Source organism: Tamandua tetradactyla, chromosome 1, assembly GCF_023851605.1.
Source record: "Tamandua tetradactyla isolate mTamTet1 chromosome 1, mTamTet1.pri, whole genome shotgun sequence".
Classification (NCBI taxonomy): domain Eukaryota; kingdom Metazoa; phylum Chordata; class Mammalia; order Pilosa; family Myrmecophagidae; genus Tamandua; species Tamandua tetradactyla.
Genome location: NC_135327.1, coordinates 2,017,186 through 2,041,463, shown reverse-complemented (window position 1 = coordinate 2,041,463; position 24,278 = coordinate 2,017,186). Strand labels below are relative to the sequence as shown.

Genomic DNA, 24,278 nt, shown 5'->3' with positions numbered 1-24,278 from the left:
CAGGGCCCAGACTGTTTTAGTGCAGTCAGACAGTTATAAAGATACAACATGATACAACCATCTTATCCTTACTGTGGAAAAAAAAATGCATAGAAAAAGCACATCTTCAAAATCTCAAATATTTTTTCTATGCTGAAAGTACAGTGTAGTATCATTCACATTTCACTGCTGATGAAGAAACCACTGGTTTATAAAGTTGGCTTTCTTCTAGAAGCCTTGCTGTTCTTTCTCAAACAAGAACAGCTTCAAAACAACTCACGAAGGGACAGCTGCTTCGAATTAAGAAGTTAAATAAAAATTCCCTACAGGACTGCAAGGAATGCATGGTGTTAAAAAGCTAATAATACATTCACAAGGATGACTTCCCAAAAACCTACAACCTCCAGATGGATTCCTAGACCAGGTAAGTCCTGAAATGCAGAGGGGCCAGCGTCTCCAGAATGTGAACTAGTTCCATCCCCCTACTCCAATATTATCTACAACTTCTTCCAACATGAAAAAGTTAGAATGGCATAGCCCAGATACCCCTAAAGAGTGGGAGAAAGATCAAAGGAGATGGTGGAGTTACACAGAGAAGGTAGGGTTTAACAAATGAGTTTGACTGCTGAAATATTATATTGATATCTTTTTTAGTCTCCAGTGTCTTGGAGCAGCTAGAATTGTGGAATTGTAACCCATACCAAACTCTGAAATCTGCTCTACAACTAATTGTTGCAGTGTGCTTTGAATTTTGTTTTGTATATTTTTCACACACACACACAAAAGTCAACTGTGATGATAAATGCACAGCTATATGATGATACTATGAGCCACTGATTGTACACTTTGATTACATGGTATGTGAATATCAATAAAACTGCACTACAATAAAAAAAGCTAATGCACTGTAGAATATATCAGTACTCTATACCAGCAATTATGTTCTTTAACACTTAAGCAGTCGAGTCCTTTGAAGAGAAATGAAACATGCTTGGAGAATTATATTCCACCCTCCCAAAACCCTCTTTGTTTTCAGGTACTGGTTTACCAAAATTAAACATTCTGCTTTTCCTTAAAGTTTAGCCTTTCTTTAGTGTTAGGATACGAAGCTCTGGAATTCTTAAAACCAAATTAACTAAATGATATGTCACACTGGAAAGCTTTCATTTTAAAATTACTGGCCAATATCTTTTTTAACTTTATGGAGTACTAATAAGAAAGAGCTAGATGTACTAACCTAATTGGCAGGGAATTAAATAGATGAAGAGACCATCACTTCTCCCCATGGTAAAGAGACCCCACCTATAACTTCCTCTGACTATTTAAATGTAAGTAAGTTGCAATTCTCTGCCATTTGCCATCCTTGAGTCACCTCCACCCACCCCCCTCCTGTGGGGAATTAGAACCTCTCAATAGAGGTAGGGTGCCATCCACACAGAAAAGTAAGAAAGGCTTAAAATGGAAGGAAGAATGTTTTTCCTCTCTCTAAAAAAGCAAGGCTGGCAACATATAGAATAACAGAAAAAAAATAGCAGATCCTGGATAAATAAAATAATTGGAGAGAAATTCTAAAAATGGAAGAGCCAAAGAACTTTCGGAATAGAGGGGGAATGCTGATGTACAATGGGCTTCAGAACTTTTAAGTAGCAAAACTTCCTCTTGAAGTTTCAGTCTAATGACAAAAAATTCAAAGTTTTTTCTACCTTTTCATATCATTTAGGAAAATATGAAATACGCAGTTTTGCCACTTTAGGCTGTTGGCTACAAACACTGCCTCACTATGAAAGGCCTAGAGCTGGAAAGGGGGTATACCAAGAAGGCTGCCATCTGGGTTAGTCTCCTGTGCCACTTACCTGATTTTTTGTAAGTGAAGGGTCCCACAGTCCTACATCCTCCCAAGTAGTGTTTTTCAAATAAAAGTCATTAGGTTCAAACTGTTTAAAATCCTAGAAAATAGTGAAAGAAGTTTACAAAAGCATAGTGTTGTCCAACCTGACCTATAAATCCTATCACTTAACTAGGGTTGGGGAGGGGCACAGGAAAACCAACCCCATTAGAAACTAAACTAGGAGTGAAAAGGCTTTTAGGAAATATAAAAAAAGGCACGTGAAAATTGCATTGAACATTTTATTTCAACCCAGCACTCCCTTGATGATCAGCCAGGAATCTAAGGAAACCACTGGAAGTTCTAATTAAGTAAAAAATTCAGCCACATATCAGTATCAAAGCATGTTTCATCAGGTACCATAACTTATCAGCCACAGTACAGGAACGTAGTACGAAATAGCAATATTTGCATATATGATTAGAGACACGATATCCCAGTTCTGTGCAAAAAAAGAAAAAAAAAAGTTTTTGAATTTTTTTTTTGGTGGGGCTGAGGGGGATTGAGTTGACAGGAAGAAAACCCAGGGTTTCTGAACCTCAGACGGAGACAAAACAAACTCTTCAAAGAAAGTAACAGTATGACATTAAATTTATACACGCTTATATAAAAATTTAATTTCCCACCCCTCCCCAGGTTAGGAAGTTAAGAAGTCTTAGAGTAAAATTTCTCCTGCTTGGAAAGGGTTCACAGTCCAGTGTGGACCACTGCACTGGCTATTCCTACAGGGCTTTATGGCACAGAACAAACATAAAGAAGCTAGAAAAAAGTTTTGTAAAGTCCAATCTGTTATACATGGAGAAGATGATGGATCAATAAAGCCCAGAAGTGCTCAAATCCTAAAGAAAGAAACAACAGGCACCCAGACAACAGGAACTCAAGAACCAGAACATTCCAGCACATCAGAATGAAGACAGGCCCTGGGCCGTGACAGCCCCTACCGCCTGCTCAGTTGTACAAGCTAGACCTATTTCTTTACCCATTCCTTCATCTGTAAAATGGATACAAGAATTCCTATACCCCTCCAGAAGCTGTTTCAGGATTAGATTTAGAGACCTAGTAGGATGCCTGACACACCTTAGTTGCTTTCGCTTTGGGATGCAAAGATAAAAAGTCCCATTAAAAGGTAACAAGTTAGGATAACTGAAAAGTTTTGGTCAGGCTAATGCTGTGGGTTAGAATTCAGAATACACCTAAAATTAACTATGTTGGTTGCCAATAGAAAGAAATGGATCAGAGACTGAGACATGTTAAAATTAAAAAAACAACATGCTACTTACTTCTATATGTTCTTTACAGTATTCCAACCCAATGTCACTAAGTATTTTTTTCACAGTTTTCCGGGCTTTTCTTAAACTGCCAAGATTGTTGACAGGAAGTTGGAACATAGTTTCTATTGGAAAAAAAAAGGTTAAGTCAAGTCAAAGCATTTACAACTTGTAATATTTACTAATTCCACTGATGGCAGGATCACAAACCCTGGCCCAGTCTGACAAAAAACGTGGGCAGATATCCTTATCTAGTATTTTGTGAATTCTTAAAGCAGGCAGGCAAAACAAGTACTCTCAAATCTTTTCTGTTTTTTAACAGGAAATTTTTAAACTTTTTCTTTTATCGTAACAGGAAATTTTATGCTACAGATTGACTGAGTCTAAATAATCCGCACATTTCTGGTGATGAGACATACAAAAAATCAATTCAGCAATGAAATAAAAGTTGAGAACTGGGGAAATAATACTCGCCAATTATTTTTAAATTCTAAGTGTGAGTGCTCTTCTCCTTGTGATGCTGAACCTCTGAAAATAGAAAAATGCTCACCAAAACAGCACCATTACCACAGAATTTGAGGTGCCAGGGAAAAGAGGTTTTCATTGTCTTAGTATGGTCCTGCATATTGTTACTGTATTTTTAAGGAAACACCCTTAAAGTTTCCATACACTCCCGAACTGAAGACACTAATGGGTCTATTCTCCCCCAAAACAGTACCACACCTGAACAAGGGCACTCGCTTATGGCCATGGAATGAAGGCTGAGGCAGGAAAGCTGAGCACTCGGTATCATAGAAAATGGTAACAACTATTATAAACTTTATTAAAACAAAAATTAGAGTGATCCTTTTGAAAAATGAATAGCCTAAAATTTTAAGGAAATTGAAAAACTGTTTAAAGGGCCTAATACGTTAAAACAGTAATTTCAATCCATTCTCCAAAGTTCTTTAAAAACAAAGGTTTGTATTTAAGGAAATACAATTAGTAAAACTTGGGCAGCTATGAATGCGTATAGTCTCCAATGTGACCAATAAGTGCTTCCTATAAAAATATGGTTTAAGAACTGTAGTATATACTTTAATCATCTAAATACAAAACAATTTTGTAGAACATAGAGCAGTTCTAAAATCCACCCCCCACCCCAAAAACAGAGGCAGAAATAAAAGTCAAAGCCCTAGGAATTAAAGTTTAATATATACAAGCCTGGTTTTCTAATTGTTAGCCTACACCACTACCATCTGTGAACTGCAATCACAAAGTTAACTAATTCAACTGACCAAACACAGTAAAATCTCAGCTTACTTCATTCATTATTCCAATCCAAAAACCAAAGCCAAGTATGAAATGTAAGAGGGAGAAATAAAAGAATGAAGCCTACTAAAGCAAGCATACCTTCTGAAAATTCTGAATTTTCATTTTATTTATTTATTTTGCATAGGCAGGAACCAGGAATTGAACCTGGGTTTTCAGCATGGCAGGTGAGAACTCTGCCTGCTGAGAGCCACCGTGGCCTGCCGTTTATTTTATTTTTTGAGATCTTAGAAGTCTCAAAATATCATAACTGAAATACCAAAGTTTAATAGGGCCAAAAGAGATGAATTCCATTGAAAAAGTTATGAGCCTTGTTGTACTCAAGACTTGGAAAGCAGCTATGAGGCGTGACCAGTGTCCTCTGACATGCCGACAACTTGCATAGTTAAGCCAACAGCAGGCTTAGAGATCATTTTTGATATAAAAGGCCAAATCCATTATTATTCTTTGTGAAAATTTTATTTCTAAATCGTTTTAAAACATCTTTTTGATAGTTAAAAACCAAAAATTCCATTATCAGTTACTTAATAACTTCCCACAAGCCACCAGAGAACCATCTGACAGAAAATGTTTCAGAAACAGAAGAGTGCTGTTACAGGCTGGTCCTGGAGAGGACAGGCATCAGAAAGAATGTCCACAGACACTGAAGCCTGAGAAGAGGCAATGTGCTTTCCTGTGCATTTCACAAACTCCCTGTGGGCCATATTCAGTAGCTCTTTTGGAACTTCCCGAGTTAATCCTGCTTCGCTTCAGAAGCAGAGATGGATCCGGAAGACTGCTGTTAGTGGGTTTCCCTGCCTGCTGGATAAACAGCTCAACAGCTCGGCAAAACACACACGCAAAGATCTGGAAATGTAGTCCACCACTGAGGCCACCAGACCGCAGGACATACAAGGGAGTCACAGACAGTCAGGATAAAGGAAAACCCATTTTCCTATGAAAAACACCAGGAATTCTAATGCCCACCCACAACTAGCAAAGGCATTTTATCAAGACCTCAGACAAAGTAACTCTCTGAATGCAAGAGAGGCTCCTAATTTAGCTACCCATAGTTCTGAAAAAGGGAGTATGCTCACAAGGGAAGTTAGGTACAAGAAATTCAAAATTTGCAAAAAGTGGTATATTTCACCTGAAGAATCAGTTTCTTGAGTTTACTTTTGTTAGGCTGAATTAAACAGTTTCATACATAAAATGACACTGCTTATTAGGAAATGCCGCACAAAAATGATTCTTTGTTCTATGCTTAGCTACTAGAGGTCACTGTTTACACTGAAAGACATGGTTCTGAGTTAAGATTATAACTGTCACCAAAAGCAGATTCTGACATTTCTACATGACCACGGGAATTCTTTAATTCCCCACTGATGGAGGGGGACCTGCATGCATTTGCTTATGGGGGCCACTTCCGAGATTCTGACCATTTCGAGCCAGAATAACATTCATATGTGCGTTCACACAAAGATTCTTTGATTTAAATCAAACACTTTTCTTTTCTCAACAGATAAAACAGGTGCCCAATACAGGAATGTAAGTAGAGGCCCACTTCTACTTCTATCCTCCAGCCATGAAGCTCTGCTCCAGGAGGGGCCAGTTATCTAGCTCTTGTGTATACTTCTTGTGCTCTTCTATGCCTATAATAAGGTGAAGATTTATTGAAAGAAAGTCTTGACTGAACTCTATCATTCATCTTAGAATTACTATGGGTGGTATAAAAAAGGAACTCAAGGGAAGCTTTTCCAGCCTGCTGCTTGCTGTTCAGAAAAAAGTAACTCAAGCCAGCAGCTAGCTCCAGGGTTCATGAATGTTACCTGTTTGATTGTTTAAAAACTTTTACAAGAATTATTCCTGGTCTCCACCCCACCCTCTAAACCCCCTTGCATTTGAAATCCAGACAAGAGGCCCTTACCTAAAGTGACTGAGTGAGGAGGGGTGAGAACAGAACAAATAAGAAATTGATTCTGCTTGAGATATAAGGATCTTTCCTCACTTTTGAGTGGAAAGGAAGCTAAAAATAAAATATTAACAATCATTACTCTTAGGAAGGAAAATGCTTAACATAACATCAAAGAACAGCCCTAGAGATGGACTTAAAGTATTGTAAAGGATTGGGGCTTACTTTCTCCCCAAATTTGTCCTTCGGTGGCTTTGCCTTGCTTCTTTAGCCTCCTTGGCTAACAGGTTGGTCATTTTTACCAGGTCAGCATCATTATCTCAACACGAAGGAGAGTGCCCTTCAGCCAAACCTTGAACTTCTTAGCTCATAGCATAAAAAAGGCAAAATTATCATTTTCATAGGAAATGAAGGATAACTGTGCCAGTGTTCATCTGCTCAATCATTCTGAGCACCTGCACTCTGCAAGTCACTGTGCTACAGAGGGACAGAGATGAGCAAGGCCCAATTCTTTCATCACTTCTAGAGCAAAAAGGTACCTGGTCAGTAAAAGGTCATGTGTTTTTTTTGCCTGCTTAGTTTCCTCTTGGAACTGCCCCGGCTGCAACTGGTATGCTGTCAGGAGGCCCCTCTTCATGACAGCAGAGTGTACCTGACTCAGGTTAATCAGTCAGAGTACTCTATGTCTTCAGACACTGTGGTTAGTACAGGGTTGGACAGGCGACCTGAGTAAGGATAACATGATGCTGGAAAAGGAGTCGGTGGAGCTGCCCCTTCGAGAGCAGAGAGACGTAAAGAGCCTGGGAACTCTGCTTAAGGTCCTCAGTCCCGCTGTGCCTGATGGATGCCTCTGGAGACATTTTAGACACACAACCAACCACAAGATCATTTTTCCTCAAGCACTTCGGTTCAAGTCATTTGCAACCAAAAGTTTTGGCAGACCCACTCAGCAATGGTGACATAAAGGAAGCGAACAGCTGAGAGGATGGGGAATTTTATGCTAAATAATTACACTTGTGAATTGGGTCTAGTAGGAAGAATGAGTTTGCCAGGAAGAGTTAGTTATTCTAAAGGATGCTTTTGCCCCTGGTTTCATTAATCAACCCACCAACCAATTAATCAGTAAAAGAAAAACAAAACACTACATTTGAGTGAAACGTTTTCTAAATTCTGAAAGAATCTGGGGAAAGCTCATGACCTATTAAGGATATGGCCAGCAATTCCAAGTGTTTCATTCACAAAGATAACTAGCTTTTGGTAAGCATATGCCATCTGATGAACTAGACTTAAACCATCAATTTTTGAGAATGATCTAAGTTTATTGTTGATGACTTATCTACACTCTTTCCTCCCAATTTTTGCAAAATACAGTCACACCTACTGATCAGGGCCCAAACATGAAAAAATGTTTTGCTAATCCTGGCCAAACTTTTTCTCATGTACTTTCTCAGAAAGCAAGAGTCAGATGGTTGAAATAAAAATCTGAGATCTGTAGTCCTAGGCTACAACTGTATTCAATATGAATATAGACTGATCAAATACATGCCCCGCCCCACCCCAAAGCAAAAACACTCCTTTATTCTAAGGACTGAGATGGTAAGTAAAGGCAGAAAAGAACCGATCTCATGAAGAAATAACCTATCTGCAGGCTGAATCAGAATGGGAAGTGGAGGGATGATGGTACAACAGTAATGATTATGAACTTCATTTAAGCAGAGAGGTCATGAACTGAGAACCTTAATTATAATTATTTATGAAACAATAGCTCTTACAAAAGCCCTGGAGCTAGTCAGCTGGTATACTGAGGCTCTTCAGGGTTAGGAAGATGGAAGGGTTGTCTATGGATGGCCATACCAGATCAAGGACAGCACACATAGTCCTTGCTTTTACAGGTAGAAGAAAAGCAGAAAAGCATTTACTTAAACAAGGGGCAGTAAAACTGTGCTACCGGAAAGCTGGGGGTGGGGGTGGGATAAAAAAACCAACCTTGAAACTTTATTTTTTTGGCATGGACAGGGTCCAGGAATCGAACTCAGGTCTCTGGCATGGCAGGTGAGAATTCTGCCACTGAGCCACCGTTGCACTGCCCCCAACCTTAAAACTTTTGACTAGACACTGATAAAACAAGAGAAAAAAGGTCTCCAAATCAAAGACTGCAGGTGTAGATCCAGCATGTCATTTTTCCAAGATCTAAATCTTCAGATTTTTATATGCATTATCATCTGACATTTCATAAATTCCTAATAAGAGCATACATCACTAATATAACATGTCACACAAAAAACCAGTAAATAGGATAGTGTGTCCTACTTTCCAAGTATACTTTTTTTTTTTTTGGCATGGGCTCAGGGAAATGAACCCGGGTCTCCAGCATGGTAGTTGAGAATTCTGCCACCGCACTACTCTCCATCAAACACAAGTATAACCCTGCTCCTCTCTAACATTTGGGAGCTAAAATCTGAACATATACCCGAGCGACTAAAATTGTATCAGGCTAGTGAACTATTAACCTACTTAAAAGACATACATTTCCAACACCACAGAGTTAGACAGTGACGGCTACTTCTTCCTGGCAACATCTAAACATAAGCTGCTAGGTTTAAACCATTCATTTTCAAAACCCTCACCACCCCTTTTAAAGCAGTGAAACCCTTAATTCTTGCTTCCAAAGGAATATGGGGTGAAGCCCAATATATAAAAATGACAAAAAGTGGCTATGCTTAGGTTAAAAGAGAGAGAGAGGTACCCTTGAAATCTCGAAATCACCAGTCTAAACTAAGACCAAGATGCAAATTTATGCTATGGTGGTATCTACTGAAATGTAGAATGTAGATTCTGGGACTCTTGGACAATCAAACAAAGCACAAAATTAGATGGCCATACCAAAATTCCAATAAAGAGTTTACTAAAAATCTCTCCTAAATGAAAGTATGGTCTGACCAGAATATGAAGTCACAGGAACCCCCAGGAAACCTAAGGATCAGAACATAAAGTTTATATCTCAGTGTTATCTTTATAACATTTCTATATTAAAGATGTAAAAAAAATAGTTTCTCTGGGAATATCTTTTACTCAGGGAGAAAAAAAAAGGCTGGAAATGATGTCACTACTACTGAAGAAAATGGCAGCTGTATTTTCTAAGTTAACAAAAATCAGGAGAACATTCCTGGTAATATCATCAACCCAACTTAATACGTAAGGAATTCAGACACTAATGTTTAGCCCTTGACATTTAACTCAAAATACAGTACTCTAGACTTCTGAAGTGTTTTTACACCACCAATCTAATTAAAGAATGTTAGGTTATGCTGGCAATTTTCTAAGTAGGACAAGGCACCTTAAGAAGATTCTCATGAAAAGAATCTAAGTGTCAGTCAGTTACTTCACTGCTACTTGTGACTACAGGTTTTCTTTTTTTTTTCCAACAGTGCCATGATGATTAACTTCTCCATACCTCTGGATCACTGTCATTAAGAAAGAGATCTTGTGATGACTCTGTAGAAACATTTAGGACCTGCTAAGCTCAAAAGTATTTGGGCAGAAAACATCATCCACTCCTACCTTCGCCCCAGCAACATACTTAATACCTGTCTATTTCACTCATGGAGTGAAACTGTGGGTATTGTAAAACGTGCCCCCACCCCCCTTAAATAACCAGTAATCCCTTATCTTTGGTCATTATTCTGGGATCTGCATCCAAGTGGATGTAAAATATTATTTGCTGTAACGGTGTCACTAAAGTCTTAGAGTAAAATAAAGTCAGCTGTGGCTGTATGTTGATTGGTTTTTAGTAACAAACATTAAAAAAAAAAAGTTAAAAAAAAATCAGTTGTAAACAGATTTACATATTTATATTTTTTAAAAAATGAATCTCTCCTAAAAGCTTAGGTAAAAGACCTTTTAGATGCCAGAAGCCCTTCACAGAAAGCAGCTCTACTGTCTCCTTTTCACTCCCAAATACAGAGAACAAACAATCATCAGGGCAGGCCTGGGCAGAAGACTCTTCTGGATTAGGAAGTGTAATTATGCAGCCTGATAGAGGTAAGAAAAGGAAGCTTTGTCTCCTCTCTTTCTAAACACACTGGAAAATGTGTTGAGGGTATTCGGAAAATGAAGAAGATCAGAAAGATAAACCACTTTGCAAATGACGACATGTTTTCACTAAGCTAAATTTGAACAATCAACATCAATTATAGCTTAGGATAGTCTTATTAGAATACTGTTAATGAAGACAAAGAATCAAGCAGAAAATGTAACAAATTTCTGTTTTCTTTCATACTTAACTATTAGGTGTCAAATAATACTTTTACTGTTCTCCCAATGTGATAATAAAATAAACCCAATTAATATAATAAAGCTTCAATTACAAAATTACTTCCACATAAGGAAAAAAATTTTTCTCTAAATTTTTAACCACATCAATTAAATTCCTTGTAATTAAGCCTTCATAACTATTTATTTAATAGGTAACTTGAATTTATGCAAGGCAAAAAAAGTATATTTATTTAAATATAGCATCCTGTACCAAAATGTTGGTCACAGAAATACTTTTTGCCACTTTTCTATTAATGATGTGAATCCCTTCTACAAACAAGCCTGATGTAAGAGACTCCCTACCTCTGTCTAACCATCTTGAGCTGTAGGGGCACAGAACCCCTGGCAGCAGTTCATCCACACAAGTTTACTCTTTACAACCCCTAGTTCAGCTACCATAAATTGAATTCCTTTGCCAAAAGGTTTTAAGACATGTCTTCCCTCCCAAGATTTCCTCCTCCTCCAAGTTAATCCATTCTTTTCACCACCACAGGCTAGTCTCTAGATGGGCTGGGATGACGGGGCACAATCAGGAGAAAGTAAAATGGGATAACTTCTTTAATTTCAGATATTTTTTTAAATTAATGCTCCTGAAGAGTGCATTTGTATTGAGGGCAGCCACTTGATATTACCTATACTCAACTAAAACATTTTTAAAAAACAGAATATGTGTGTTTTCAGTATTAGCCAGTTTATCTGGTAGGAAAATAAAATGACTTTTTAATTAATTCACCTCTCCTTAGAAGAAAGTAACCACCCACCAGGCTTTTAGTCCCTTCTCCTTCAGCAGGCATTATCATTCTGATTCTAAAACGAAAAAGAACAAACATCCTGTACAGATCTTAGGAGAGACAGAATACTGAGAGTCATATTCTTAACCACAATATAAACTGCAATCAGGTAGGAAAGAGCAGCACCTTGAGTCACGAAAATAATCTAGGGGTAGCCTAATCTAAATTTTTCTAATCTGAGAGATTAGCAGCTGAGATGAAACAACTGCCTAAGGATGATGAGCACATCAGTAGCAGCACCGAGTCTCAGGGCCACACCTCCAGATCTAGGTAGGACGCAGTTCTCCTTCCATTAGAGGAAGTAACAATCTCTGACATGAAAAAACAAACAGCAGCATTTATATATATACATCTGAGTCAGAAAGAGCCAGAACTCTGATACCCAAGGTTGAAATGACCTTAAAAAGCCTGGCCAAACCAGCTCAAGTGGTGATAGAGAGATGAAGAATAAACACACATCCCAGGTCAGATGTTCTACCACATCAGAAACAAGAATTCAACTCAGAATTTGTGCCCTAAAGCGCTCTTACCCTCAACGAGCATGCCAACAGTCACTAGTCACATCTAAAGAATATCTTTCTATCCAAGTTGTAATTGCAATATCTTGCAAAATGAAATCTACACTCTAGTATCCGTAATAATATAGCTTTACTTTTATCATCTCCCCATTGTTTGTAACATTCTAAGTATGTTCTTCTGAAAAACTGCTTGGGAAAGCAAAGGCTTTGATGATTTTTCTTTTTTTCCTGGAATGTAAGAAGCTATCTGGCTGTCAACCTCTAGGCTCTTCCAGATGACAGTCCTTTTGCTTTTATTATAAAAAGCAATTAGGAAAGGAAAACATTACGCCTGCACGAAAACTCGTACATGCCCATTCATAGTGTTATTCTCAATAGCCAGTAACTGGAAACAACCCAAATATCCATCAATTGATGAATGGATGAACAAAATGTGGTACATACCCATACAATGGAATATTATTCGACCATAAAAAGGAATGATAATGGAACATGGGTGAATTTTGAAAAAAATTATGCTAAGTGAAAGAAGCAAGACACAAAAGGCCACATTATTGCATGATTTCATGTCCAGAACAGGCAAATCTACAGACAGAAAGGAGGTTTGTGATTCCTAAGGTGTGTGTGTCGGGAGGGGGAGGGGGAGGAATTGAAGGGGAAAATGGTAAGTGAATGCTAATGGATAGGGCTTTTGGGGGCAGTGAAAATGTTCTAAAATTGATTGTGGGGATGGCTGCACAAACTCTAGATATACTAAAAAATACTGAATTATACACTTTACAAGGTGAAAAGAAATGTAGCATGCAATTTTTATCTCAATGAAGCTGTTACCAAAACTAAAGCAAATAAAAACAAGCAATGAGGCCCAGTATAAAACTATAAAACATGGATAAGGTAAAGAACAAATGTAATTCATATAATTTTACCCGAAGACAAGACAACTGTGAGCACCAGGTATATTCACCCTTCCAGATCTTATGCACACACGAAATGGAATTATTCTATATAGTTCAGTGTTTACTCATGCAGTTAAGTTCATCAATTTAGCTACAAAATTTTACGAGGATTCTTGAAGGGGGAGGGGAAAAAGTAAAGATAAAGAAGAGTTCCACAAAATTCAGTGAACAGATTTAAAGAACTGTGCTTTCCAATAAGGACACTAGCCACATGGCTACTGAGCACTTGAAATGTGGCTAGTTTGCACTGAGATATGCTTTAAGTATAAAATACACTCTAGATTCAAGACAATACAAAAAAATTATGAAAAGTATGCCATAAATACCTTTAAAAATAGCAATTACATGTTGAAACAACAATACTCTGTATATCCTGGGTTAAATAAAGTGTGTCACTAAATTTAATTTCACTTCTTTTCCCTTTTTAAAATATTGTTACTGGAAAGTTTAAGGCAGCAGTACTGAATATAGAGCAAGATAAGGCTGACTTGAAATTTTATCAGCAGGGTAGTCTAGGTTCAAAATCTGAGGCATTTATGATTGATGGGAGGGTCTCTTTGCCAAAATTATGAATATGGAGTATCTGTTAAGATTCCCTGTTTCCATACCACATTAGACACTACTAAATGAGTGACACTAGGCTAGTAATAGAAGCTGGTGTTACCACCAGCTTTTTTAAGTACCAACATGTTAAGTACTTAATAAAAAAAAAAGCTTAGAGAATCCATTTTCCTGGCAGATCTGCTCTGCTCCAAGAGGGCAATAGTGCAATGGATCACTTTTGGCAATGTCAAAGGCCCGGACTCACTCTGTCTTATCTAACAGATGTAATCCAGTTGGGATTACATCAACAAAGAAGTTCAACTATTTTTTACTTTTCAAATTAACAATGATGCTAGAACAGGTGGCAGTACAGAAAGGTCACAGAATCCCCACACGTTAAATTTTCAAATTGCCTTAAATTTTTCAAACAAAAGGGGAGAAATGCAAGGGGAAAATAATTGGAACTTTTGAAAGAAATGGTGGAAACTTTAATTTGAGCACTTTAAGTTTTATCTTCTTTCATGTTAGTGTAGCTCATTAATAACAAATCAAAATCTAATGGTAAATAACCTGGCTCATCACTTTATCAATCACCAAAATTATATTCAGTGTGACTTAAAAGCTCATCACAGGTGATTTCAAGAGATTCAATAAACTATTACTTGAAATTGTAATTGATACACAGCTGGTAAGAGGTTTTTATGTCTTTATATAACAATCACTATGTATCACTTTTCAGCAGAGATCGATTTTCGTGACATCAAGTGATGGACCAAACCCTTAAAGTAAGTAGGACAAAGGTTCCATTTTGCTGTTAAGGACAAAGAAGGTAGGCTCCCTAAAAGTAAGGACCTTGCCTGTCCTTTCCCCTGCTACATCCCGAGCATCTAGATTAGTGTCTGGCACATAGCAGGCATTCAATAAATGTACATCAAATGAACAATCCCTGCCTAGAAAGGGCTTGCAAAGATGACACCCATAAATATTTACAGGCATGTCAGACATGTCAAGAACTTTGAGGCTTAAGGGAGGGCCAGTTCATCGCAGTGTGGGAGGGCAGAAGAGGTTGGAAATCGCTGTTTGGCAAGGTGTACCAAGTCAGGTCAAGCTTCCGCATTCATGCAAAAAAAAGAAAACCTTGCTGGCAGTTTCAGAGGCAGGAAAGCAAGGAGTTCTAAGAACTACTGAAGAGAATCAGAATGGCTACTATGTGAAGCTTCTGAGTAATAATGAGTGGCAAAGTTGGAAACAGGATGAAGGGTCCTGAGCCTGCTACTACGTTTGGTAGGTACCGAAGAGATGCTGCAGGTATTGACACTTCAAGTGCATTAATCTGGCTGTGTTCTGTAGCTTCCTGAAGAAAGGTTTGGAGGAAGGTGCTTAAGTAGAAGAATGAGCATCAGACTCAGCCAGTCTTCAGAATCAGCTAAGGGACCACTCAAGCATTCCAGACTACTCAACCTGGAAAGTCTGTGGAACCACCACTGCACTACATTGGAGGTAGTGAGATACTAGAAGGATAGCAAAAGAAAGGAGAAAAAGAAAGGTTCAAGGGTGAAGCCTATAGTGTAAATCAAAATTTAGTTTTCTGATAAGAAAATTTTCATGGACAAAAATTTACCCAATAACTTCAAACTTCCATATCACAGTAAAGCTTTTCTTTGCTAATAAAGATGCTAAGAGGCAGTGATTACGAATTTGGCCCTAGAGCTGGACAGACTTGTACTTAAATTCTTGCTCTGCCACTTTCTAGCTTTAAGACCCTGAAAGTGTTATCCATTTCCTTATGTATAACCAGAAGGTCACTATCCCACTGTTGAAATGACAGAAGAGGTAAATAAGATGATGCAAGTTAATGCTTAAAGCAGTTATCACCATTACCTCAAATCAAAACTGATACTGAAAAAATCACTTCGAAAATGATGAGTTCACACTAGGGTATTACCTTTTAAGAAGGCTGTACTGTAATCATTCCTCGCAATCACATGTAGTTGCCATAACATCTTTTCCTGTACACATTATAATGTGCATTTGTACTTAAAGATACACACAGTAGTGTTTTTATATAATACTTTAAAGACATTTGTGTGAGCCATTCAAATTAGAGTGAGCATATTCTTAAGTTTACAAGCTCAATGGGCATTTACAATGTTTCCCCTTATGCAACAAAACACCTGCAACTACCCAAAATAAACTTAAATGACTTACAATTACATAGCAACAAAGGTGTGATTTAATTTGCATATATTCATTTAAGAAAATGCATTTTTTTTGGAGACTTCAGACTATAAGCCTAGTACCTAGAACTGGAGACTTCAGACTCTAAGCCTAGTACCTAGAACTGGAAATTGCTATTACTGCGTTACTTATCCTGTTAGAGTATTTAGATTTCAGACAAGAATCCTAGCTATGACCACCAGAATTTCTAGAGCATCAATCGAACCAATGGGTTTCATATTGTACTCTTCAGATCCTTTGAAGATATAAGTGGAGAGGAAGGCAATATTTGACAGACAAGGTGAAAACTGAACTGGGACTGGCCCCTGACTCTACCAATTTTAGATACTAGGGCTCACATTTTATTGGAAAGGGGCAGTAAGATATATATAATATACCTAGATGATTTAGGGAGCATTTCCTAACTCACTTCAATTTACAAGACACACCAACAGGTTCCGGAGACTCATGGGAATGATTCCAGCCTTTTGCTGCTTATACAGGAACTTCACAGACTGAGAGCTGTCTGCTGTCAATACAGGTGGACAACCTAGCTTAAGAAAAATGTGAAAAAGGGAAATAATGAATTTACAAGTGGCCTAAGTAAAGACATCATGTATGTTCATTTATACAAGCCACAGGTCTTTGCATCTAAATGGTGTAATGAATTGTAAGACAAAAAGCAGGTTATTTTCTCACCCCCAACAATAAATTTTTCACATGCTATCAAAATTACTCATAAAAAATTTTATCAGAGTAATGGGGAATACGTTCTTTTTCACCCATCTTGAATAATGGAATAATTCATTTAAAGCATGTTCTCAAGTTTTACCACACATTTTCTAGGATCAAGGTTAAGTCAAAGGCAGTTTTTCAAAAGCACTCTTGCAAGCAGGTTTTACCATTTGATGGCTCAGTCTTTACATTTCCCCCAGGGAAATTTTATTTGTATTTTTCTTGGTTTTAAGCATAACTGATCTTGAACCAGGATTCAGAGCACTTCCTGTGTTAGGCATTTAGGATACTCCCAGTCTCAGCTCACTTCTTTCACAAGGGCAGGAATTCTAACTGCTGACTTAAATTTACAATCTTATTATAAAATTTTAATAAATTCTGCCATATTGACAATGTATAGGTGTTTTTCAAGATATGTCAGGTTTCAAAAGATTACTAACACAAGTGTCACCTGAGTAGCCGGCCGCCTCCTACCAGGAAATGAGAGCTTTACAGATTTCCAAGGGACTACAAATCTTCACAAGCTCTTAAGTGGCATACACAGAGTTCAGAAAAGCAAAGGCAAAAGGAAAAGGCACGTGGGCAAAAGGTAACTGCTCAAAGTAAACTAAAACTTCAGGAAAAGCAAGACGGACCATAAACAAACTTTATTTTTAGACCCCACTTCTAAAGGCACCTTCGTCAGATATTAATTAACTGCCTCCATCACAATTTAGACACACACCTACTTGCTGGGGATGTGGCCAATTTCTTGGGGTCATTAGATGTGTGCTGACATTCAAGCACCAATCACTATGAAGTTATGAACCACTCACGTAAGCCCTCATCAGCCAAACAACACACAGGAGCCCCACAAAGGCCCATGTTACTAGCACAGGGGAACCAGCTCAGACACACTCTGGCTCGCTTCATCATTGTACAAGGTTTAGTACCTTGATTGCTCTATTTGTCAAACAAGGATAGTCCTGACAGAGTTGGGGATGGTTTATAAAGTGCTTGGAAAATAAAAAGAGCAAGCCATCGGTATTCTTTTGTAATACCCGAAAGTCCAGTAAAGGGGTGGAGGGGAGGGCGGTTTACACTTACAGCTGGTCCTTATTAAAGGCATCAGCCAAGTCACAAAGTGACACACAGACACAAACAATCCACAGCTGAGTGACTACAAGTCTATATATACCCTTATTGGAGAAGGTATCAAGATGTGTGGAGATTTCTTTTTTTTTAAACCTAGGGGCTGATGATTTCAAGTTAAATCTTAAAACTTTAAACTGTGGTATATATTCAGAGCAGTCTTCCTTTGGATCAAAACTCTTCTCTGTTTTCCTTATTTTCCAAACCTTTATTTCTAGAACACTGCTTATATTCTTGTGAGGTTTCAGGATTTCTCCAGTGCTACCCTGGAACTAAGCTAGGGATCAAAAATACCAAGGAAGCTTTGGTGTGAGTGCACACCGAAGAGGAAGACAGTGAACTCATATGCGGAGACATGAGGAACACAGAAGTGAAGCAGTAACAAGAATCTTGCATTTTACCAGTTTTCAGAATAAAAATGTACACACCCCCCCCCATTAAAACTGTCATTTGACATGGTTGGATCACACTTATTTAACTTCCTATATATATATACATACATGCTCACATCCTCCACAAAATCAAATATATCCCAAATGAAGAAGCATGATAATAATACATGAGAACCTTTTCTTTCCGGTGAAACAGAATATGGATTCTCATTTAAGCTGACCTCCCAAATGGTAGATATCAAAGTCTGATACATGTAAACCAAAAACCAGGTACAAGGATAACTGAGGCACCGAGAGAGCATACTCATCCTTATTATTTTCTAATGAATAGGATTAGGCAAAAACAAACAAACAAACAAAAATACATGAAGTCACACTTGCAACCAAGACCACTCATGCTGGACAAAACGTGGGTGGCTTATCTTTTAGTGTCTCAATGGTGCCAATGTACACACAAGAAATAGCTTCTTACATTCAAAATATCAAATCAGTCAATCAGCGTGGGGCTTTAGTGCATACCAACTTTAAATTTGAGGTTTCCGAACTAATAATTTATTAAAAGATATAACTGACAGTGATGCACATCAGCAAAAGACAGCATTTGGTCCAGGCTTAATGCCATAAGCTCTTTCAAAACCAGGGGAGGAAAACTTTTTTTGAAGTTTATGCGATGCTAACAGTCATCAAACTGTGAATCTAAATATAATTAAGTTATTTACACAGGGGGAGCAAGCATTTCTTAATGTACATGCCTCTCAGGCAAGAAAATGAAAGTTAAAACTGTCACTCAAATATTTTACCTTCTGGAAGACAAAACAGACTTTATGCCATTCTTTTAAAGTGAAAGTCCTTCTGAAAGTCCAAGTTGAACAAGGAGCTTACTGCACAACACTCTCATGGGCACCTTGGTGTAAACCACAAATCAGCTTCCAATCTCATAAAAAGTTCAAAGCTGTTTTTTCAACTTTGAAAATTTCAATGATATACTTTCATATCATTGATTTTAAAGGATATTTCACTAATATTTAAACAGGTTATTAAAAATATCTATAGTGTTTCATTCTGATTTGTTCTTTTCTGCACTTAAATACACTGTTTCAAACTACATCTCTAATATTTGGACTTAAAGATCATTTCCATCTAAAAAGCCAACTATACACACACATAGCAATTAAGGCAATCAATCTGCTAAGGTCTATTTATAACTCAGGCAGTTTTGTCACTTATCTATCATCTGCAGAAGAGAAAACACACTTGAAATATTTGATCTCTTCTCCTCTATTCAAGTACTGATCCCTACTTTTCCTTTATAACAACTATCTTCCTTATTAAGCTGTAATGTTCACAATTAAATGTGTAGCCAGCATGTGAGAATCATCTTAATCATCAATCCACATACTATACTAATTTTTAAAATATTAAGAATTTTTAAAATAGATTTAAATGGATTTTTAAATAGATTTAAAAAATCTGTAAGTAGCTATAAGGAGGGCAACAATTTAACACACAGTCTACCTCATATACCTATGTTTTCAGTAATCAAACATAAATAAACAAACATGTATAAATGAAAATCAAAAACCATTTTTTACTGGATATGGGTCTCTTGGCTTATTACTTGCAAGTGGTATTGAAAAGCAGTTAAGTTCAACATGCTGAAGTTTTATTTTTAACATAAATAGTCTTGGAACTATTCCCGCACTCTGGTTTGAGAAGAAAAAGAGAAATTTAAGCAAAACAAATTCAGTGTATATGTTTAAAATCAATAATTTCCAGGACAGGGAGGGCTAGGTACCTTCAGAGATTCATTGCCCAATCAACTGCGTTTCTACACAGATATCAGGGTACTGAGAAATAACCATACCAACGATTTCAGGGGCTACAAGAATAAAAATCAAAGGTCTAGTTAGCTCAGTACATTCTAATAAGGTGGCGTTAGGAAAATTTTCAACAAGGGTTGAGATGAAACTGGAATTTTCACTTATAGTTAAACAGAACACCCATTCATTCCCCACACATTCTAGTTAACTGAAGCTTTGTACTGTACTTTAAAAACCCTTACAGTTTACCTACTGTAAATCCCAGCCTTCAAGCCCATTGTTTCACCTTTTTTTTTTCGAGTGTCAAAACCAGGAAACCTTTGAAACTCTGTAGAATACATGCTTTCTAAGAGCTCCAGCAAGTTTTCCTGTAGGGGGAAAATGGCTATTACCACTAAGGACATCAGTTAGCACTTTTATCTTAATTATACTTTGCTAAATCAAACAAAAGCATCTTTGAAACTTTAAACTAAAACATATCTCAAATAAGATGTCTTCAAATTACTAATTTTAAAAAACTTATATATATAATTATATAATAAAGACCAAACACTGGTCAGAATTAAATCTGTTCAACAAATACCAAACAACAGTAAAAACTACAAATATCACCATTTAGATTAAACATTTGGTTCTTGTAACTAGTTAAAAAAAAATTGTAAAAACAATAGTCACAGTCTAATCAAGTAACTGAGACCAAGGGACCTCCTTTCACTCACCAAAATGTTACTTAGTAGCAAATTTCCAATGAGAATTCTTTTACCCCTAACTGGTTAGCTATGTATTGAAGGGCACACCCATTCATTTTCCCATAACTTATCTTGTTGTATCCATATAAAATACTTGTAACAAAGTCTTAAAATAACCTTTAAAAGGTATGAACAACGACTGCCAATCTTTTAGCAAGGACAAGTTCATGGAAAGGCCTGTTTTCATCAAGGAGTCTTTAAGGCTTTTAGAAGCCTAACAACTCTTGAGTTTGGGTCATGAAAATGACATTAAATGAATACTAAAGATACTTTATTCATAAGAGTGCAGAATGCAAATGATTAAAAAAAAAAAAAGCCACTCAGAAGCCCAATGTTGCAACCAGCTCTAAGTGGTTCCTTGAGGCACATGGCTAGGCTGAAATTTTGGAAGCCTTGGCTTTGGTGGTGACCAAGGAGGAAGAATCTCTCTGGTTTCCCTGTTGCTGCACTTCCCACCCTCCAAAATGAATATACCCACCGGTGTGAATTGACAATGTGGTCCAAAAAGCAAGGCAGGAAACGGAGTCCAGATCCTCAAAATGGTAGTACAGGGCATAACCAATAGGCCACCTATCAGTTCAGTACAAAAATACAACCCTGTGCATCATGGTGCAAAAGCTGGGGCCTAGGTTTCGCATTGTGCATCTCACACCTACGGAAATAACAAGATGGGTAAAATCTATAGAAATCAACACACCCTAGAAGGTGTGTGGAAGGCGGGCGCTCACAGAAAACTGGTGTCAATGCTTTTGCAAAGATGGTTGGCAACTGAGATAATGGAGAGCAATTAAGAGTCGAAAGTTGGAAGGAAACAAAATTCTACAATCAACTTGGAGTTTGACAATGAAGAACTCCACATGGGCTTGATGTTAACCAACAAGGCTTTGCAAATCATGACACCCATCCACATGCTTAGGGAAATTACTATCCCGCTAAAATCTAACAACACTGAAGAGCAATTCCAGCTCTCAAAGAGTTGGGAAGATGTGGGCCAGGAAGAGCGGAGAAAACGAGCAATACCCCCAACCCCTTACTCGCAGGTTGAAACCGTCCCTTTCCCACCTGACCTTGGAAAAGACATGGTGGAAGAAGTCCAGCGAAGGGGAAATCCGAGTGCCAGGGGCGTGCCAAGACCAAGTGCGGCCTGCCCGGGGGTCAGCGTTTGGAAAGCGCAGCCCAAGGCCCTAGGCGCCGCTCGAGCCCCGGGACTCGCGCCGGCCCGCCCCGCGGCCTGCAGGGGGCGCCCGGCCGCCCGCCCGGCCGCGCCCGACGCCGACAGCGCGCCCCCTGCAGGCCCGGCGCCGCCCGCGCCCACTCGCCGCGCTGCCTCGGGTGGGGGCTGGTATTTTCTTGGTGGCCATAAACCAGAAGCAACAATGCCAGGTTTGGAAAGAAACTGTATCCAGCTGCCCAGAGGTGTCCTCATTCTTTCCATCTTGGAGGTTCAAGACACAGGCATGAGAAGCATCGAGAACCGGAGCTCGGTGCGTGGGGATGGCCAGCAGTAACAGGGCAAACACAGGAAGCAGCTTGGCTCTTTTTCCCTCCTAAGCCTTTGTCTGAGAAATGGGGTTATGACAAGAACTGCCCAGAGGAACTGATAGCTGCGAGAACCCAAGAAGGCCAGATGTGGGCATGTGTGTGGCTAAGCGGACATCAGGCCTTCAAGCCTGGGGCTCGCACTGGAGGAAGGAGCGAGCGCGCCTTTTCCAGCAGACAGGAATTCAGGCTGGAGGGGGAGGGGAGCAGCGAACACCCCGAGGGAAGAAAGGTGAGGAAGAGGGACCAAGACAACTACTCTCCATTCATTGCATTAAAAAAAATTCCGTGCTCTCTGGCTTTCCGTTTTCTACCCTCTTACTGCAAAGTTCAGGCTCAGGATGCTCGAAAGAGGTCGTGCTGACCAGGTAGTTGGAACTGAAAACCGGGGTGACGGTGGACTCCGTGGTGAGGATGGGAGGGGAGCTGGCGGGCGGGGAGGAAGGGCTGTACAGAGGAGGCCAAGACTTTCGCTCGGTGCCATACATGCTCCCCGCCCCCCAAACCAATGCCCCCTCCCCCAACGGAGGGGGGTGGGCTGGCAGAAGGTTCGCTCCAGGCCTCGGGGTGTGCGTGGGGGGCTCGTTTCGGGGGGAGGTGGGATGGAAGGGATTAACTCCAGGGATGGGAAGCTATCGGTTCCTGCCGGGGGCGGGGTGGGGGGAGATGCCGCTGGCCGCAAAAGCTCTGAGTGACCAGGCTGGCCGCTGATCTCCGCAGGCTCCCGGGGCGGAAAGCGGGGGTCGGGCTGCAGGGGGAGGCGCCTGGGGCCCCGCAGCAGAGCCCGGGTAGCGGTCCGCGGCGGGCCGGGCGGGCCGTCAGCACCGGAGTATGCAAAGGAGCGTGTGTTGGTTGGAGGGCTGGCAATTTAAACAACAATGCGCCCGCGGGGCCGAACTCGGCGGGGCGGAAGGCAGGGCCGGGACGGGCCGCGCGCGGCGCCGGGGCTTACCTTGACTCGGCCTCGAGGCGCGCGCGGGGCCGGCGTGCTCGGGGGCCGGACGGCGGCGGCGGCGGCGGCGGGCGGATGGCGGCGGCACGGCGGTGGCGGCGGAGAGGGCGCGCCCGGGGCCTCGTCGCGCTCCGGCTCGGCGGCTTCGGCGGGCTCCGGCTCGCGCCGCGGCCGCGGCTGCTGCCGGGGGGCGCGGCGGGCGCAGCAGAGCGGCGGGCGGCGGCGGCGCGAGCGGCTCCCTCCAGTCTCCGCGCGGGCGGCGGCAGCGTCGTCGAGCGGTGCAGACAAAGGAGGGGCGGAGGGAGGAGACGGAGGGTGTGGGCAGAGGCGGCTTCACCGGCGCGGGCGGGCGGGCGGCGGCGGCCGCGCTCCTCTCGCTCCTCAGCGGCGGGGACCGAGAGAGGGAGCTGTGTCGGAGACGCCAAAATCCCCCTTAGCGCTGCCCGCGGGAGGGGGAGGGGGCACAAGATGGCGGCGGCCGGGGGGGGCGGGAGTTCAGCGCATGGATCCCGGCGGGCGGCGGAGGGGAGACCGGGCCGGCCGAGGCGGCGGCGGCAACAGGCGGGGGAGGGGGCTGATCCCGCGTCTCCCCTCAGCAAACAATACAAGCGCCTCGGAGCGACTCCCCGAACCTGCCCTAGCCAAAATGGCGGCCGAGAAAGAGCGGAAGTGACGTAAGCGCCTCATTAGCATAAGAGGACTCATTGTCCAGCCAGGTGGGGGGGCAGTGGGGGACAGTGCCCCTTCCCCCCGCGTCCCCCAGGGAGAGCTCTCTAACTCCCACCTGTGCGTGCACCTAACTTTTTCGGTGGGAGGGTGGCACCACAGCCTCCCACACCCCCGCCTGAGGGGAATTATATAATGCCACTGAGGGGCAGCTCTCGCGAGAAGCAGAGGGATTTGCCATCGGCCCACTAGGAGGCGCCGCGGATAATGGCCGCAGTGCGTTTGCAGGGCCCGTGTGCAGGCCGCAGCGCCGGCGGCGGAGGCAGAAGCAGCACGCCGCAGCACGCGGCACTCGAGTCAGGTGGCCGTGCTGGGGATCCCTGCGCGGGCCCAGTGGGCCTGGACTACATGTGGGGAGGGGCACGCGGGCGACCCGGCGGCTCCACGTGCTCGGGGCCCAGCGCAGGCCGGCCAGGGGCAGGGGCAGCGCCGGCTTCGCACGCCGGCCCCTGCCCGCTGGGTCTTCCAGGCGTCTTGCTGCTCTGGGGTAGGACGTTCTTCAGGTCCCAGTGCGGGCTCTTCTATCCGCCTGAGGAAAGCAAGTGGGAAGCCCGGTGTTCG

The 24,278-nt window shown here is 41.0% G+C and overlaps 1 protein-coding gene across 4 annotated transcripts in view; it reads right to left on the bottom strand.

Annotated features, from left to right (window-relative positions):
* The window catches only part of ADNP (activity dependent neuroprotector homeobox), a 31,383-nt gene that overhangs the window by 4,612 nt on the left and 2,493 nt on the right, over nt 1-24,278 (bottom strand). The window contains exons 1-3 of one of the 4 annotated variants that reach the window (XM_077166638.1): nt 22,992-23,041; nt 3,145-3,257; nt 1,833-1,925 (exon numbers count right to left, since the gene is read on the bottom strand). In XM_077166638.1, the coding sequence (XP_077022753.1) occupies nt 1,833-1,925; nt 3,145-3,252 (201 nt within the window). In that variant the 5' untranslated portion in view covers nt 3,253-3,257; nt 22,992-23,041. Of the gene's footprint in view, nt 1-1,832; nt 1,926-3,144; nt 3,258-19,726; nt 19,998-20,978; nt 21,690-22,991; nt 23,042-24,278 lie in introns of those variants that run through there. The other 3 variants (XM_077166625.1, XM_077166632.1, XM_077166647.1) reach the window with 3 other exon arrangements.